The sequence below is a fragment of the Cyclopterus lumpus genome, chromosome 12 (assembly GCF_009769545.1).
Source record: "Cyclopterus lumpus isolate fCycLum1 chromosome 12, fCycLum1.pri, whole genome shotgun sequence".
Classification (NCBI taxonomy): Eukaryota; Metazoa; Chordata; class Actinopteri; order Perciformes; family Cyclopteridae; genus Cyclopterus; species Cyclopterus lumpus.
In genome coordinates, this window is record NC_046977.1 from 5,402,883 (window position 1) to 5,419,748 (window position 16,866).

Genomic DNA, 16,866 nt, shown 5'->3' on the forward strand with positions numbered 1-16,866 from the left:
TGACTTCCTGGTCGTATTGTATGTCCCGAGGGCCTCGAGCTGTGGCTCTCTCGCTGAACCCAGTTAAAAGTAATTATTATTAGTTAACTCTTCTTAATGACCTGCGTTGAGCCTGGACAGAGACGGCAAAAAAAAAACTAAACAAAAATAAGCCCCTTTCTCATTAACCAGTGTAAGACGTCACCTCTGCGGGACGCGCGTCTCTTTCACCCGACGCTGCATTGTCATTGCCGGGCTGGCGCAGGTACGTGGGGGAGCCGGGTGCTCGGAGGGGGGGGGGGCCAAATCGTGCCGCTTTATCAATAAAAAAACGTAACCCGATAGGCCATTAAGTGCACACACAGCGATGCTTAGTTTGATCGGAGGGAGGTTGTACATTTAGATTTGTGGACGCGATGAAAATCACTGTGTGTGTGTGTGTGTGTGTGGGGGGGGGGGGGGGGTAGAGGGCGGCCATCGGTGGAGGTCAAACTGGATAGAGTCGATGCAATGGTATTATCCGCTTCAGCATCACTCACTGTGTTGCAAAGTTCTCCCGGGGTTAACTGTAATGAGCTACAGTACTGACTACAGTATCACCTCTAAGCCAAGGTGTTTTTTGGGGGGTCCTGAAAAGCCTTCGGGCTTAATGCTCATTTCACAGGCTATATTCAACCCTCAGATGTGGCCCATTTCTATATCACGGACAGATGGGCCATCTCCAACAATCAAAGATGGAGTAGCAAAGCCTCGGCTCTATCATCATTTACATCGGTGAAATCCTATTCACCGGGAAGCTCAAACTCATAAGTGGAGCTCTCAAATTCCCCCTCATCCATTGGACCTCCATCTCTCCACCCCCCCCTGTTCCCTCCGTCCCATCTGTCAGCCGCCCCGCTGGACTGCGGAGTGGGCTATAGGGCCTGCCGTCGTCTGCATTATGGATTAGTCGTGGGGTCATGGATTGGGCCATTTTAATGAAATAAGCAGCAGGTCGTACGATGGGTCTTTATAATGGAATAAAGGAAAGGCAGTAAGCTCAGGAAGATCCAACTAAGTGGATTAGGGCCAAGATGGGAAGAAGGAGATGGAGCAGAGTGAGGGGGGGGGGGGGGGGGGGGGGGGGGGGGTGCAAAGTCTGCATCGTTTTTTTTACTCCCCTGGCGGCCCGACGGCGGCTCAATTTGATTTGATTGGCTGACAGAGTAAAAATGACATGTATGCGGAGTGGCTCTTAAGTCAAGTCGGCTGAGCAGGGAAATTTATTATTATTAATATTATTTGCAGCGCATGTACATCACAGCACCGTTGAGGTGGGTGTCACCAACAATGATCATTTTTCAATTGACATTGGCATTAGGGCAAATAACTGCGCGCACACGTAAAGTTAGATCCTGTCACGTTTTATTAGGAAACCCACTATTAGCGATTGAATGCGATCAATATTTTTTTAAATATCAGTGTTGAGCATTGATTTCTTTTTTGAAAATAGGCTTTTCCTAATTGGCTTAAACTACTGAACAAAACTGTTGAGGAGGAAAAGAAAATGTGTTTCCCGGCCGAGACACATGTTGGAATAAAAAATCAGGGTAACTTTTTAAAAAGCAAACTGAAGGTGATTAATAGTGTCGCTTGCTAATTGACTGGAATTTATATAATGTACAAGTTCTCTTGTAATCTGCAACAAGAATTTCATCACAATCCTTCCAATTTCTTTTTGCCAATCCAACATTATTTAAACTGCAGTGATCTCGTGCACACTTTCACACCAAATTACATGTCGATAGGCCCCCGTCTTAAAGGTTCTTTACCTTTTATCAACAACTAATTATGTTTCCATGAGTTGAGAAGCAGACCACATACATACTAATGACATTCAGAGTGTTTTTACACAGTCGTGTTGTTTCATGCCTGCTTGACTCATTTACCCCCCCCCCCCACCCCCACCCCCCTCCCGCTGGCAGAGCTAATGTGCTGAGAGGTTTAAGCTCTCCATCAGACCGGCGGAGAAAACTTTACTGCTGTTCAGAAGCACGTTGCAGAGAACGGGCGGGCCGAGCTGTTTTTAGCATTTATTTTATTTATTTATTTTTTTCTCTAGGTGCTCTTATTTGTCTGTTTGTATCGTGACAGCCGGAGCAGCAGAAGTCCATTGTAAGATTTAAACAAACAAAACTTGAATTTCATTTTTTTCTTTTTTCTTTTTTTTTTTAAACAAGATTTATTTCAGGGTTTAGCAAAAAAAAAAAAATTTTTTTTTTTAAGCAAATATATTCAAGACAGCCTTTCCGTACGTCTCTGGAATGGTTCTGTTCAGCCAACGTTCACTTCGGTGTGATCCTCCGGGCCCCTTCACACCTGTAATTAACATGTGGTCATACCTGGATATTCCATCTGGATAATGACCTCTGACGGGCTTTTGCACACCTGGGATAAATAAGTGTTCTCTTTATGTCATTCTGCCTGCATTGTGATTAGATCTAATTATGTAAATTATTAGCGCTCAGCTGGCGGAGTCGCCGACGAATTATGTCTCGGGTCAAGTCAAGACACGCAACGGCCATTCATTTTTTAGATTACTTTGGGAGAGGGACGCCTTTAGCTGCTGCACGCAGCTTTCACTGGGCTTGTTTAACTCACCAGGAAGATATATATATATTTTTTTTTTTCTATCTTGGGAATGCGTCAAGTGAGAAATTAACTTTTCAGTGAATACATCACCGGCGCCGTTGGGCCACAAATGCTCAACACGTCAATCATCAGATATGTGGATATTTTTTCATTCCCCTGCTCGTGTGCAAAAATATCTAGAAATCTGAATATGAGCTTGAAAACTCTTTTTTTTTCTGTTTTCAAAGTGACCAGAAGACGACAAGATGGAGCCACATTTACTCCTGATATTAACATGTCAAGCCGTATGGATACATTATGTGGGTGAAGATACACAGGCCTTATGCATTTAGATTAATAAAAGTATTTTCTAAAATCAGCACGTATTGTGATCGGCTATGATTGAATACCGATGTAAATCCAGATGTGGTCTGGCCAATCCGATTCCAACATTACATTAAGATGTGTTTTATTCCTTATCCAGAGAGGATCTCCAGAAACGGACGTAAACCGGAGAGAAGGGTAACTTATATCAGATTAACTGAAAAACCTAAACCATAACTCGCTCGGCATATGTCTTGATTGTGAACCACAAACAGTGGTTCCCGACTTGGGGGGGGTCAGGACCTCAACGAACAGTGAAAACAAATCTGGAGAGTTTACGAGATGATTAGAAGGGAAAGTCTATTTTACACATCAGCCTAAAATCCTGTCACTGAGTATTACAAGCTGTTGTTTGTGTTTCGCCCGCTGAGCCTTTAAACGCATTAATCAGTTACTCCAGCTGGACTTCAAGGATCTTAAACACACTCCCACCGACGCAGCCCCCTGCTCTATTTTCAACCCGGTTTGAATCCCCACTTAAGAGTTGCATTGTGGGTATGTCGGCGCCGGCCTTTGACACATATATATATATATATATATATATATATATATATATATATATATATATATATATATATATCACTGTCCATTGTGTGTCTTGACAATGAAGCACAATGAGTACCAAAATAAAATGGGGCAGAAGAAAAAAAATGAAAATCGGACCAGAAACAACGCGACTGATCACATCCTAAAATACCATGAATATAATTCAAATTGCACTCATTTAAAGTTTGAAATGGGGAAACCTTCAGTAACCCCCGATCTGTACTTTAGCAGTCACGCCGCCTCCTGAAGGAAGGACTAATTAGACTCTGGGTTGTGGCCTGCTTCACAGGTTTTATTGTGGTTCTGGAAGCATTAATCTCTGTGGCCTGGAGGCTTGTCCATCATCTCCGCCGCAGAACGAGGAAGAACAGATGCCTCTCCCCTGCTCCCTTTTTACGGAGCCTCCAGTCTCTATTTTGTGTGTGTGTGTGTGTGTGTGTGTGTGTGTGCTGGGTTATCAATGTAGGGTGACTTTGACTTTGGAGACTGTCACCACTTTTTTTTTTTTTGTTTGAATTACACCAAAGTTTTCTGCTCGCGTCCTTTATACCAAGTGAAGGTGAGAGGACGGGAGGCATAAGCCTGGATCAGGGGGGGGGGGGGAGAGGCAGAGGAAGAAAGGAGGGACGCAGATGATGGATTAACTCCTAGTTTCACGGGACTAGCTGGTGGTGTGTGATTTTGTGATGAATGATGTGAGGTGTGATGCTCTGTAAATATTATTCTCCAGTTCACACAGCCACCACAGAGCAGAGTAACTGGGGTTGAAAACTTTCCCTCCCGTCTATTCTGTTTCAAGAGAAAACCGCTTTGCACTTGAATACCGCCAGCTTCTCCCTCATGAATGAAATATACGCTGCACGCTTGATGTGCGATGCTGTCTGTGTGTGTGTGTGTGTGTGTGTGTGTGTGTTCTCGGCAAAGACAGGAAACCTTCACGCGTGGTCCCTCCCACACCCGTCCAGACTCCTCCCCCTCTGGGCTCCTCTTCCTCCCGAGGCCCGCCGAGGCTCGGAGGAAACGGATCACTTTTTAAATCATTCATGAGCACTCCCCAGAAAAGAAAAAGGCACGCAGAAAGCTGAGGGACCGCGATGAGGAATGTGTCATTGTTCCTCTTCTTCTGCCATGATTTATGACACAATGGTTGTAACTGATTTCATAATCACAGTTTATTTCCCTTCAGAAGGGAAGGAAAGTTTAAGTCAGCAATTTCGCCTGTTTTCCTTTCATTCCCCCGTCTTTTGTTTCACAGATGAATGTCTCTTTTTTTCCACCCCCCCCCCCCCACCTCTTCAATATATATATATATCTATTTCCTTCCTCCACCTTCCCGCCCCTCGTCTTAGTCATCCCATAAATATCCTTTTAAATTCACAAATACGATAAAGAATTCTCCGCACATGGCGCCTGCTCTGTGCCTTGCCCAGCATCTGGTGAAAAAGGGGGGAATCTCTTGATACCTGCGAGTGCGCTTTTTTTTAAAGCTGAAAAGCATGCTGGGAATTGTAAGTGGGAGAAACATGAGGTAGGAGGGAGGGTGTCCTTGGAAAGATGGTTTGTTCTCAGTCAGCCACATTAATTAGCATAGCATTATTACAGGCGTGGCGCGTGTCTTTAAACTGCCGCGGTCATTAGACGCAGCTCCTCCAGCGTGAGAGAGACGGGGGAAAGAGGCGGCTCACACTGCGGTCAGGTGAACATCGTTTTGGAAGAAGTTGTGAGTGAAAAAAAAAAAGTTGGACTACATAGAAGTATTGCGAGTGATTCGAGGAACGTGATATTTATCGCTTGTTCCCGAAAAAAGCTTCGGCGGCGTCAGAAAAGTCTTCATCGCTCAGTTGTCGTTTTCATTTCTGCTGAAGGAAGCTCCGTCATCAGCGAGCAGGTGGAGCTTGGACATGTTTCCAAGGTCAAGGATGAAACGTCAAGGTCATACCAGGATATTTGTCGTTTCTGTTAATCTACTTTTTCTCAATTAATCATGATTTACTCCTTAATCAGCTGCTAGATTGCGCCGAACCGATAAGTAGTCAATACTTTCTCACTATGCACATTTTTAGGCATTATTTTTGCGTTCGCTTAAGTAAAGTGGTCCACTCAGGAAACATGCACCGCTATTCATGATAACCTCAGTCTAGCTGCTTTGTATACCTTATTGCATTTATTGATTAAGCAGCAATCTGATACTGAATCTCACATTTGAAAAAAAATCAATGAAGTTGGATGCAGGGTATTGGATTTAAACTTTCACACAACAGATTGTAGTTGGGAGGGAACTAAAAGAAAATCCTACATATGCATACAATTTGATTAAATAACATAATAATATTGGAATCAGATTGAGTGAGACCAACTACTGGTTTGTGTTTAATTAACAACTGAAACGATTAGTCAATTAATTAATTAGTCCATCTACAATTGTTGTGAAATGAGAATGAGAATTTTTTCTCCAAATGTATAAATAATGAAAATAATCAGTTGTAGTTGGACTGTTGGATTTTCCAGCACGGTGTCAATTGAGAGTCATTTGATAACCGCACGCTAGAGGTGAATTACTTAATAATGCTAAACTTTTGCCTCACAAGAGTATCATTATGCGTTCAGTTCAGATGGGAATCCAATTTCCAAAACCACCACCAAGTAATTCATTTATAGACAGATTATTAAGCAAAACTTCACAATTACTGAATAAGCGAAGCATTTTTTTAGTAAACACCGTCCTCGCTGGGTTTCATGCACAAAGACCCCCAAGTTTTCTCCCTAATTGTCTTGCTAACTGCACTAGTGTGTGTTGAAAGTCTCCTTCCCCTCCTCCATTCCTCACTCTTCTTCACCTCCTCTCTCCTCCTCTGCCCCGCGGCCCGGGCAACTCTGTCCTCTTCTATGACTAATGATGTTCTCTCAGTCTCAAGGTTTTTTTAGCGGGATAATTATATTAACCCCATGTCCTCTGGCTGATCCCAGCACAGCACAGTCTTCCCCGGGCATCCTTCCCCCCCTCCGCGGTCTCACCGGGAATAAGACAGTAATGCACACATGGCTGTGCGGGTGAGCGTGCGCCACGGCTGTGTTTTGTAGTCTGAAGGTGTGCGCGTGCATGTTTTGGTGACTTTTTAGGAGGAAAAAAGAACCACGGTGTGTAAAGTATGTTATTGCGTTTGCGGGAAAAAAAAAAAAAATGGGTGAAGGACCGGGGAAGATGGGTTTTGTAGGATTACACATTAGAGGTCAGCGCGTCTCTAAAGTGTGTGTGGTCTCAGAGAGAAGACCCTGAGAGTATCCTGTTCTTTTTCTTTCTCTTTCTTTCACACACACACACACACACACACACACACACACCACACAACAGACATAAAGATCCCACAAAGATCCTCATTGCCCCTGGGGGTCTGAAGACTCTGCGGGGGACCGCAACAACAGGAAGAACCTCCCACCAAACCCCCGCACCGTCCCAGAGTTTTCTGTCTCATCATCACTTTTTCATACCCCCCCACGCCCCAACTCCCTTTACTTCTTCTTCCTCCTCATTCATATCTTTAAATAAGATGAGGATGTATAATAACCCACCCACCCCATTTCCTCTCTCCCCAGGTGTTACTCGTTGCTGGAGCGTTCATTAAAGCACATTCAGCAGCGGGCGAGGACTCTGCGGGGAGGTCACGCGCTAATATGCAGCTCCGCTAGTGATCTCAGGAAAACGTCCGGGGCCCTCGGAACGATCGCGAGACCGGTCGTCTCTTTAGTGGAAGACACGCCTTAAAGATGCCGTGACATGGCTGCTACAGGGAAGAGAGAGAGAGCGGCGTCAGTACATTCTGCATCATTCATGCTGCATCGCGACGCATGAATATTACAATGTCGGCGTGCGGAGTCTTAAATTAGCAAACCGCCATGGTGCCAAATGCCAGTAAAATATAGTCTTGTGCGGTTGAATTAATCAGGTTCGCCCACCACAGTGGTCAGTGAGAGTGCATGTATTCACGGGCGATAACATTCGGTATTTTTTTAATTTTTAATTTATAGGACAATAACTTTTTATTAGTGTCACGCAGAGACAAGCAGAGCAAAATAGGTGAAGTTGCTGACGTGGGGGCTTTCACACAGTAGTTTATTTATGTCTGCATACTAAGCACAGACATATACTTCATTACTGGAATATTTGTATTAAGCGCCAGAAAGAATGGCAATATTTTTTTATTTTTTTTTTTACTAATAATCAAACAGAAAATTCTATTTAAAGTGTGGATTTTTATTCAGTAGAATAAAGAAAAAAAAGTTTACCAAATAAAAAGCAGTTGCAATAAAATAAAATAAAAAAATGTATAAATAATTTAACATTAAAAATGTTACCCACTTTTTTGGGGGGTTTTGCATTTCACCAGTTAAAGAAAATGTTGAACTTTCAGGCGGTTTCGGTATTAATATTTTTGAGTGATGATCAGTAGATATGGGCACTTGAGTACTTTTTTCCTCCCCTGTGCTTTAGATCTCAGAGTTAGTTCTGATGGACACATTTGAATGATTTAATGCTTGTTCAGATCAAAAGGAGCCCTGCTGAAAAAGATTCGGGTTAAGTTGACGGGGGGGGGGGGGGGGGGGGGGGGGGGGCTTGTTTATTCGGGTACAGACGAGACGATGAAATGCGATCCAGGAAGTTCCGTTTGAGGAACAGATCCATGAGGTTTTGAAGGCTTAGCAGACGCCAAAACACATGCACACACTTATAATAATATGAGACAGAATTGTACAGCTCTAAGAAGTCATCATCACGGCAATCATTTTAACTTTGGTATCAGAATATTCAAAAACACAAACAAGAGAATGACACGCACGCCTTGAAACAAAAACAAACAAAAGTTCAGTCTTGAACTGCAGTATTGTTTTTAAAAGGTATAGTTCAAATAAACTATACACTAAAAACAGGCTGGAGAGGCGCATACATCAACATAAACTACAGAGTCAGTGTGGTCACTGATATTAATTAAAAAAAGGGACCCTGAATCTGAATCAATTCATACCATTGAGGCCACATCTTAAGTGGTTCACCCACTGATGAAGTGAACAAGAAAGTTATTTACAAAATGTGTCCTATCATCTCACACAAAGTCTTACTGGAAACAGCCAGGGTGACAAAATCCTTTGAAAGCTACATATTAATTACCCCTGCAGTTTGAAAGGCCAGCAAAAACAGCACATTTTAAACAGCTGGCATGTAACCCACACCTGAACCGTTCCAGTGTCTCTCTCTCTCTCTCTCTCTCTCTCCCTCACACACACACACACACACAGCCTCTGCTGTGCTCATGAGGTCTGGACCGGAGAACAGGATGTGCCCGGGCTCTATTATTTAGTTATTGGGCGCTGTGCATACAGTACATATTTCAGAGAGCAGGTAGCTCAAAGTGGGGCAAACTCTGCCGACTGCTCTTTACACGACTCAAACCGACCAATCAGAGCGATGCTCTCAGGACTGAGCACGCACGCAATAGTCAGTTACTGTATTCTGTGTAAATAATTCACTCGTACGCTTAGTCTCACTCACACTCTCTCTCTCCATCCATCCATCCCTCTATCCATCTAGTGCATCACAAACTAAAAGACTTAACTCAGAGCAAACTGTGCTAATATAATGAATCATCCCACGTACACACCAGGGAGGTCACACATCCCCATACACTGCATAGTAGACAGACACACACACACACACACACACACACACACACACACACACACACAGGGTGTGGATTGCAAAGACAATCAAGGTCATTCCTGCATTTTGAATAATTTAAGATGCATTTTTGCTGGACAATTTCACTCAGCTTTTCCCTGCAGAGGCCCCAAAACACCCAGTGGCCTTTCAACATTGAACATATATACATATATATATACATATATATATATATACATATATATATATATATATATATATGTATATATATATACTGTATGTATAGGGAGTGCATGTATCTATGTTCCTGTGCGTGTTGTGGAGATGCCAAACACACAAACACACAGTCCCTTTGGCTGCCGAAGAGTTTTCTCCCTGCGATGGCTTTTGTGATCCGCCCCACAAAAAGAGCTTTTGTTTTAAAAACCTGAGAAACTAGAAAAAGAAGGTTAAACTAACCTGAAAGGGAGGACGTGTATCTCAAACACGTGTGGTCTTTTTGCAGTCAACAGCTTTCACCAGATGCTGACAGATAAGGAGCTCGAGTGGAAATGATTTGTTTGGAGAGTTGGGTTATTAATGAACGAGGGGTGACAGGTTGATAGAAACGTGTGAACAAATTATCGTGGTTATGAACACGAGGCACTGTGTAATCCCTGCTCACCACATGATTGCAAGGGGAGGTCAGTTATAGATTACCTGTTTATTCTAAAAGGGAGAGAGAGAGAGAGAGGGAGCGAGCATGTAAGAAGGGATAGATTGTGGGGGATGGAGTGTGTGTGTGTGTGTGTGTGGGGGGGGGGGCGTTTGAAGAGACTCATGCTGCTCTCCTGCTACGGGAGGTTGCACTCGAGGAAAATCGATCCTCTCCCTTCAGAGGAAAGAAATTTATGAAGCTGGAACATAAACGCAGTCATGTCCAATTAGCTGCTCTGAATTTACGAGGCGAGGCGAGAAAGGAAGTGGGGAGGGGACGTGGTGATAAAGACCTCGGCAGAAGCCAATAGGGCGTGCTGCTGATCAATGATCCGAGCTTCACGCTATACACCCACTCTCCGCCCGGTCGCCTGCCGTCGTGCTCGTGGTGCCCTATGTTGAGTGGGGGGGGCTCGGCTTTCCTGCAGGCCGCCTTCCACCAATCAGATTTTAATTCATGCACATATTTAAAAATCACCTCCAGGCATGTTTTATGTCTGATATGGTTCGTCCCTAAAGAAGTTCAACTGCCTAGTTAAAATTACATCTTAGACTTAAAGCATTTCAATGATCCCACCGGGGCAATTTATGGCACGGCACAGTGAACCGTAAATAATATAGACACAATTAAAAACAACAGAGACAACAACAAAAAAGTCCACGATCATGATCTTTCAATAAATAAGAGCAATCCCCGTCTACTTCTTCTCCCTCAATGAAGGATACAGAATCTATGAATATGTAAATATTGTCCTTTTCCTTTCCGATACCGGGGCCCCAAGATGTCCGCTCCTCATCGACTGTGTATGAGGAAGTGGGCGGAGTCACCGTCACCGTCACCCATGGGTCTGGAGGGCTGCGGTTTTCGCGCTCGTGCGCACACGCGTTAAACTTGAACTCAATGTTAGAAAACACAAAAACATACACCGTTATACAGGTCAAACATCGGAGCGAAGTAACAATAAGCACATTTTTGACTGGAGGGAGACTTCAACGTCCTCCGTCCGACAAAAAAAACTGATATCACACACTTCCCAAAAGGGGGCGTCGAAGTGTCGGGCTATTCGCTGCGTTGTATTCTCATCTCCTGTCCGTTTTTTCCGTCCCTTTCAGCCGTCGCCTTCGCATTCGCCCCTTCCATCAGTCAGCCGTGGTTTGGATGTTGAGTCCAACTTCCAAAAAAAGCGCCGACCCACCCACCCTCATTGCCCATTAGGCTCTCACTCCACTACGACTCCAGCGGGCTGTGTTGCCAGGGTTGTGGTATCATGGGGGAGGGGAGGGGAGGGAGTTGTAAATAGCGAGTGGGGCCTTCTCGGTGACGGCTGATCGAACACAGAGCGGAAGGGGAGGGAGGTCTCCTGCTGGGTCGGAGCCGCATCGATGCGGTCTGTCATCACAGGTTAGAGCACGTCAACGCGGACCCTCCTCCTGCTCCTCCTCCCGAGTCTCGCCGCCGTGGTCGGGGGGGGGGGGGAGGCAGGCGGACTGTCAGGGCTTTGACACAACTGCCCCCCCCCCCCCCCCCCATTCACCCACCTCTATTTTCTACTCCACCTACTCCGTTACAAGCCAAGTCCACAACCCAATTTACTGAACGCGCTCCTCAGTGTGCTCACTGGACCCGTGGTGTTAACGGGCAGTGGTAAGAAATAAAAAGAAATAAAAGAAAAATATCTGAAGAGGAGTCAAGGCTGCGTAGACAGACGGAAGGGGAAAGAAAGAAAGAGATGGGGTGGCGGGGGGGGGGGGAACAAAGATGAACAGAGAGGAAGAGCGTGAGGAAAGACTGGAGGACTGGAACGGTTCCAGTAGATGGAATTTTGGGAGCAAAAGTTAAAAAAATATATATATAAAAAATGAAATAAAAACCAGCAGTGGGAGGAGAGTGCAAAACCAAAAAGTAAGAAAGCGGGAGTGATAGCAATGTCCCCGGAGGAGGAATGGAGGAATAGGCTTCGACGACAGTAAAGGGACAGATAAAGCCCCATTAACTGCTGCTTCCAGCTGCTTTCTCAGGCTCTGCCGCCACATGACTCCCCCCTTGATGTTTGTTTATCTTTCTTATTATTTATTCTCCTAATTGCTGCGTCTCTGCTGTCTAAAACAGGCGGCGCTCGCATCATTAAATACAACAGGGCTGACATGACTTCACAGAGACAGACTGCAGTGGAGAGTGGACGGAGAAGCACACAGACACACACGCCGACAACTAATCGGTCCATTAGGTAATAAACACAGATCATCGGGAAATGCAAAAACATAGTATGAGCACGTAGACGTGGATCATGCAACACACATGCGACCAGTTCTGTCTGCGGGCTGAATGTAACCTGCTAAATGTTTTTTGCCTGTTTTGGAGGAGAAAAGTAATTGGCGTCTGAATTATTTCCACCGGCAACATTTTTTTTTTTGATCTTCGTAGCACACAGACGCCACGGGGAAGCGGTCGTCCGGGTAACGTAGTCCAGTACTTTGTGTACGTTGTGCACATGGTCAGATTTTCAGAAAATACTTTAATAGGGAAAGATAATGGTTTAGGTTCAATATAGGAAAAGAAAACATATAAACGTATCCTGTTTGTCACGATTTTTATTAAACTTAGACTGAGACTACACTCACAACCTAAACACAACCATGCACATGCTTCTTATGTGAATACTGTAATGCAAGTATTGTTTTATTGGTTGGATGCTAAGCTAAAAGCATCTTTATGTTGAATCACTAAAAATCATAACTAAAAGGTGCATAAAAAATGAATAATATTGATTCCCTTTTGATCAGGAATGACTCATGAAGTGAGCATAATGACACATGTTACTTACAGTATTAGTATTGAACGGTCGCTACAGCAAATAAGTCGAGTAACTCATTTACTATATCGTCTTTGATTTCTTTCAGTATTCACATGTTTGACCTTTCATTTCTGGGCCGACTTCTTCTCTGTTTTTTTTTTGCATTCATTTTTGGTCGACGTTTTCAAGAGTAAATTAACCCGTGTTTTGGGGGGGGGGGAGATCCTGTGTCGGGTTGGTGAAGGCTTTAATAAAAGAAACCAACGCTGAATGGTCTCCAGAGTTTAAATATGATGTTTCGTTGACCCGTCCATCCACTACGACCTCCTTCGCCTGCAGACTTTGTGGCTCTGCGGTAACATCACCCGACTTCCTCTTTTGCTCCCAGCGGACAAAGACTCATAATTCCAAAAGGGCTGCTGGAGGCTTTTTGTCTCTTAAAACATAAATATAAGTATATAGAAAACATAAATATATATTTGTTTTTTGCCCATCTGTGGAAAACGAACGATGCGCTCATTTTTTTTCTCGTGGAGGATAGCCTCCAACAGACTGATAAACAGAAGTATTGACCCGTAATTACACCAGCTAATTAAACCACCTTGTGTGTGTGGTTTCTAATGCAGACTGGAATACATTTGAATCACTTACTTCCTTCTGCTCCTAGACTCCCTTTCTCACCCAGCTTTCTCTACTTGTCCTTCTTTGTCTTTTCCTCCCCTTCTCTAATTTCATCCCTCCTCTCTCTCTCTGAGTAAATAGACAAGGTTGGGATGGATCCAGCTGTCCTGTCTTAACTTCCTCCAGCTCAGAGCTGCTTCTCCTACTTTGATGACTTTGCAGTGAAGGCAGACATCTTGCACATTAACATATGATTGTGTCCCATGTATTATTTGTACGTGGAGGGACCAAAGACGGAGGGGGTGGGGTGGGGGGTGGGGGGGGGGGGCTGTGGGATCGAGAGAAATCCCAGTGCAAGCTGTCATCTCGAAAGAGAGCGAGTTTAAAGCGTCGCGGCACGTGAAGAAGTTGGGAGTGTCACATCATTCATGCGGAAGGAAGTGCCAGCCGAGGAAGTACTCCCGGTACTTCCTCGGCTGTACTACATGGCAGGAGTCAGAAAAGAAAGGTCAAGGGGATGCGGCGGACACAAAGTCTCAACCTGCAAAGACTGCGACTTTTTGCTTTCGTGGAAAATAATGAAATAGCAGAGGATTTGGTTATTATTATGGATCCAGACTCATCGGCTCATGCAGGCTTTAACCTCTACGTGTCGACTGTCCAGCTAACTGACAAGATGGAGGACGTTTCCTCTGGTAGGCTGCAGCCATTAGGCCGACAAGACACAAACTGCACGGCAGCATACCTCGAAAATCACTTTGTTGTCTAGTATTGATTTTAAACTACAACTTCTAGATCCTGCACTCAGCGGCGCTTCCTCTGTTAAGAAGAGACGGATGAGATTTATCACCGAAGAATGCAGGAGATGAGGAAGCGGCGGTGTGTTCGGCGCTGTCAGTCACTCAATCCAGACATTAGTCACCGAGCCGCTCCCTCTCAGATCTGTTGGCTGTCATCGGCGCTCTCGGTTAAATGCTTCACGATCACTGGAGGCAAAAAAAAGCGCGCGCGCACACACGCACACAACTGTCCCACTTCACACACACACACACACACACACACTTGCTCTCTCTCCATTTCCTCCATGAAAAAGAGATGTTCAATTTCCCTCTCGGCTAAGTGGACAGCTCGTGTCCTTCAGAAGGCGTGCAGGAAACAAGGCCTCGTCGACGGATGGATTTTCCCCGGCGCGTCCTGTCAGCTCGTCCAGGTGATCACAGAGAAACACGGGTAATTTATGGGACCTGCCGGCAACAATGTGATGCGAGGCAACGCACCATGATCGGCTGCCTCCATTTTCGTCTTCCTGTGAAGTTTCCCGGCGCGTTTCTAAGTTTTAGTCATCGTTATTCCGTGTGTAAAGTTAACTAGGATTGAGGCTTGTAGGCACGACATCTTAAACCCAACAAAAAAAAAAAAAAAAATGATGAGAAAGCGCAGATTAGTGTGAGGAAGGAAGATTGAAGCAGTCATCCTGCCAGAATACAGGGGCCATTCTTTGAATATTTGATGCAGACGGATAGCTGTTCACTCCTGTGGAACAAACTGGATTGGAGTCCAGTCGCTCATCTGGAAAAGGCTGTAATTTAAAGTCGTAGCTGCTCGATGTCCTTAAGATCCTCATTTCCCAGCTCCGACCTCTGGGTCAGCCCACCTGGGTCAGCCCTCTGCGGAGGTCGCACCGTGCACACATTATGGTCATGTGTGCACGCACACACTCGCGCGTGCACACACGCACTCAGACACTTGCATTTCACAGGCAGTAACTGTAAACAACAGTTTGCTCCAAAATGGCGCTCTCGAAACGAGAGAGAGAGAGAGAGAGAGAGGGTAAATAGAATACCGACAATATTTTGCGTTCAAATTTTGGAAAGTGTATTTTTTTTTTTTACCTTTACATCCTGCTCAATGTTTCCATGTGTTGCAGATTTATTCAGAAAAAGGAGACGCAAGAAGCCATAGTTTTATTCCGTATGAAAATTACATTTCTTTTTAAGAATTATATAACAAACAAAAGTGTGTTTCAACTCTCATTTCGCCAACATTTTACCATTGAATGGATAGGTGTACAATACACAACAGCATGTATGGCTGGCACACACACACAGACACACACACACACCTTCCTTTCACTCTCTTTGTCAGGTGTGCAGTGTGCACGTGTCTTGCTCAGTAAACAACACACTACGTAGAACCTTACGTACCTTAATCCTATGATCTTAATCTTGTTTAATCTCGTTCTACTATAATGCCATTCCCCCACAATAGATGTGTGTTCCACGTCTCCATCAGACATTTAACACTCACTATTTTCCTTGGGTGTAAAAATACTATCATTTCTAACATCGTTAACACTTACCGTGTGATCACAACTTTCTCATGTGCGTACTTGCTTCTTTTTTTTTCTTCCTAAAAAAGGTGTAAGTGTAACCTCCACGCCTCCCAGTGCCTGCTGCAGGATGGGAACCTCCAGTGCCAGTGTGAACACAACACCACGGGCCAGGACTGCCAGCGCTGCAAGAAGGGCTTCAAAGCCAAGTCCTGGAAGGCTGGTTCCTACCTGCCAGCACCCAATGGAACCCCCAACACCTGTACGTACCTGAGACACGATCATCTGATGATCAATTTATCAATATGACACGCGGTTAGATACAATACTGCTGACTCTTCACATTTGCCATTTGCCTCGGCTTTGACTGTTAATTGATCGAAGTTGCAAAAAGTTTTTTTACCGGGAGGAGCCTATAGACGCCGCGGAAGATTTAGGATGATTTATTCTGCATTTAAAAGAAAAGTTAAGCTTAGTTTAACACAAAGACTAGAAACACGGGGGAAGAAGTAGCCTGCGTCTGTCAAAAGGGAACAAAATTCTCTAACCAGCTCCTGTAAAGCTCACCAAGTAACATATTAGCATATAACTCTAATATCTCATCAGAAAGAGTCAAGCACAAAACCCCGGGTTAAAACGTGAATTGTCGTCTTTACACTTAGTTTTTTTGTACATATTATACAAATGAGACAAAAAGTATTAATTCATGAGAGGAGCTCGTCTTTATGCTAAGCTAAGCTAACGCACTGTAGAGTCTTATGAGCCCGACAAACACGAGATGTGAAAGCAACATCTCTGCTAACTGTATCTCTTGGAATGAAAGTGAGTAATCTTTATCACTGAAGAGAGACGCCGTGCTATCTCGTTGCCCCTTTTACGGCCCGCATAGCTGATGTTGCAGTCTTAGCCCAACTTATTTTATGTTACCTTAGTGCTCCGTCAGCAGTTATTGCTGGTAGTTTAGCCCCGCTAATGCATATGCTAATGCTAGGTTTGAGGCCCATTAGCCGATAGTGGGTCACTGATAGCTCCTGCACAGAAAACATTTGAAACATTGTTAGAGAGCAAAGAATGGGAATAAGTTTACTTTAGCTTCTCACCGTGACAATATTATTGTTTTAATTGTTATTTCTTTTCTTTTATTCACCTATTTTACTCAGATCTTTGCGATTGTATTAACAGGTTCTCCTGTGGCATCAAAGCCATTCATTTCAATCTTTCTAATCATAGATGAT

At 44.3% G+C, this 16,866-nt stretch overlaps 1 protein-coding gene across 1 annotated transcript in view; it reads left to right on the plus strand.

Annotated features, from left to right (window-relative positions):
- LOC117740653 (netrin-G2) overlaps positions 1–16,866 on the plus strand; it is a 52,593-nt gene that overhangs the window by 13,635 nt on the left and 22,092 nt on the right. Inside the window, 1 exon segment of the mRNA XM_034547177.1 lies at positions 15,721–15,893. Within this exon segment, the coding sequence (XP_034403068.1) occupies positions 15,721–15,893 (173 nt within the window).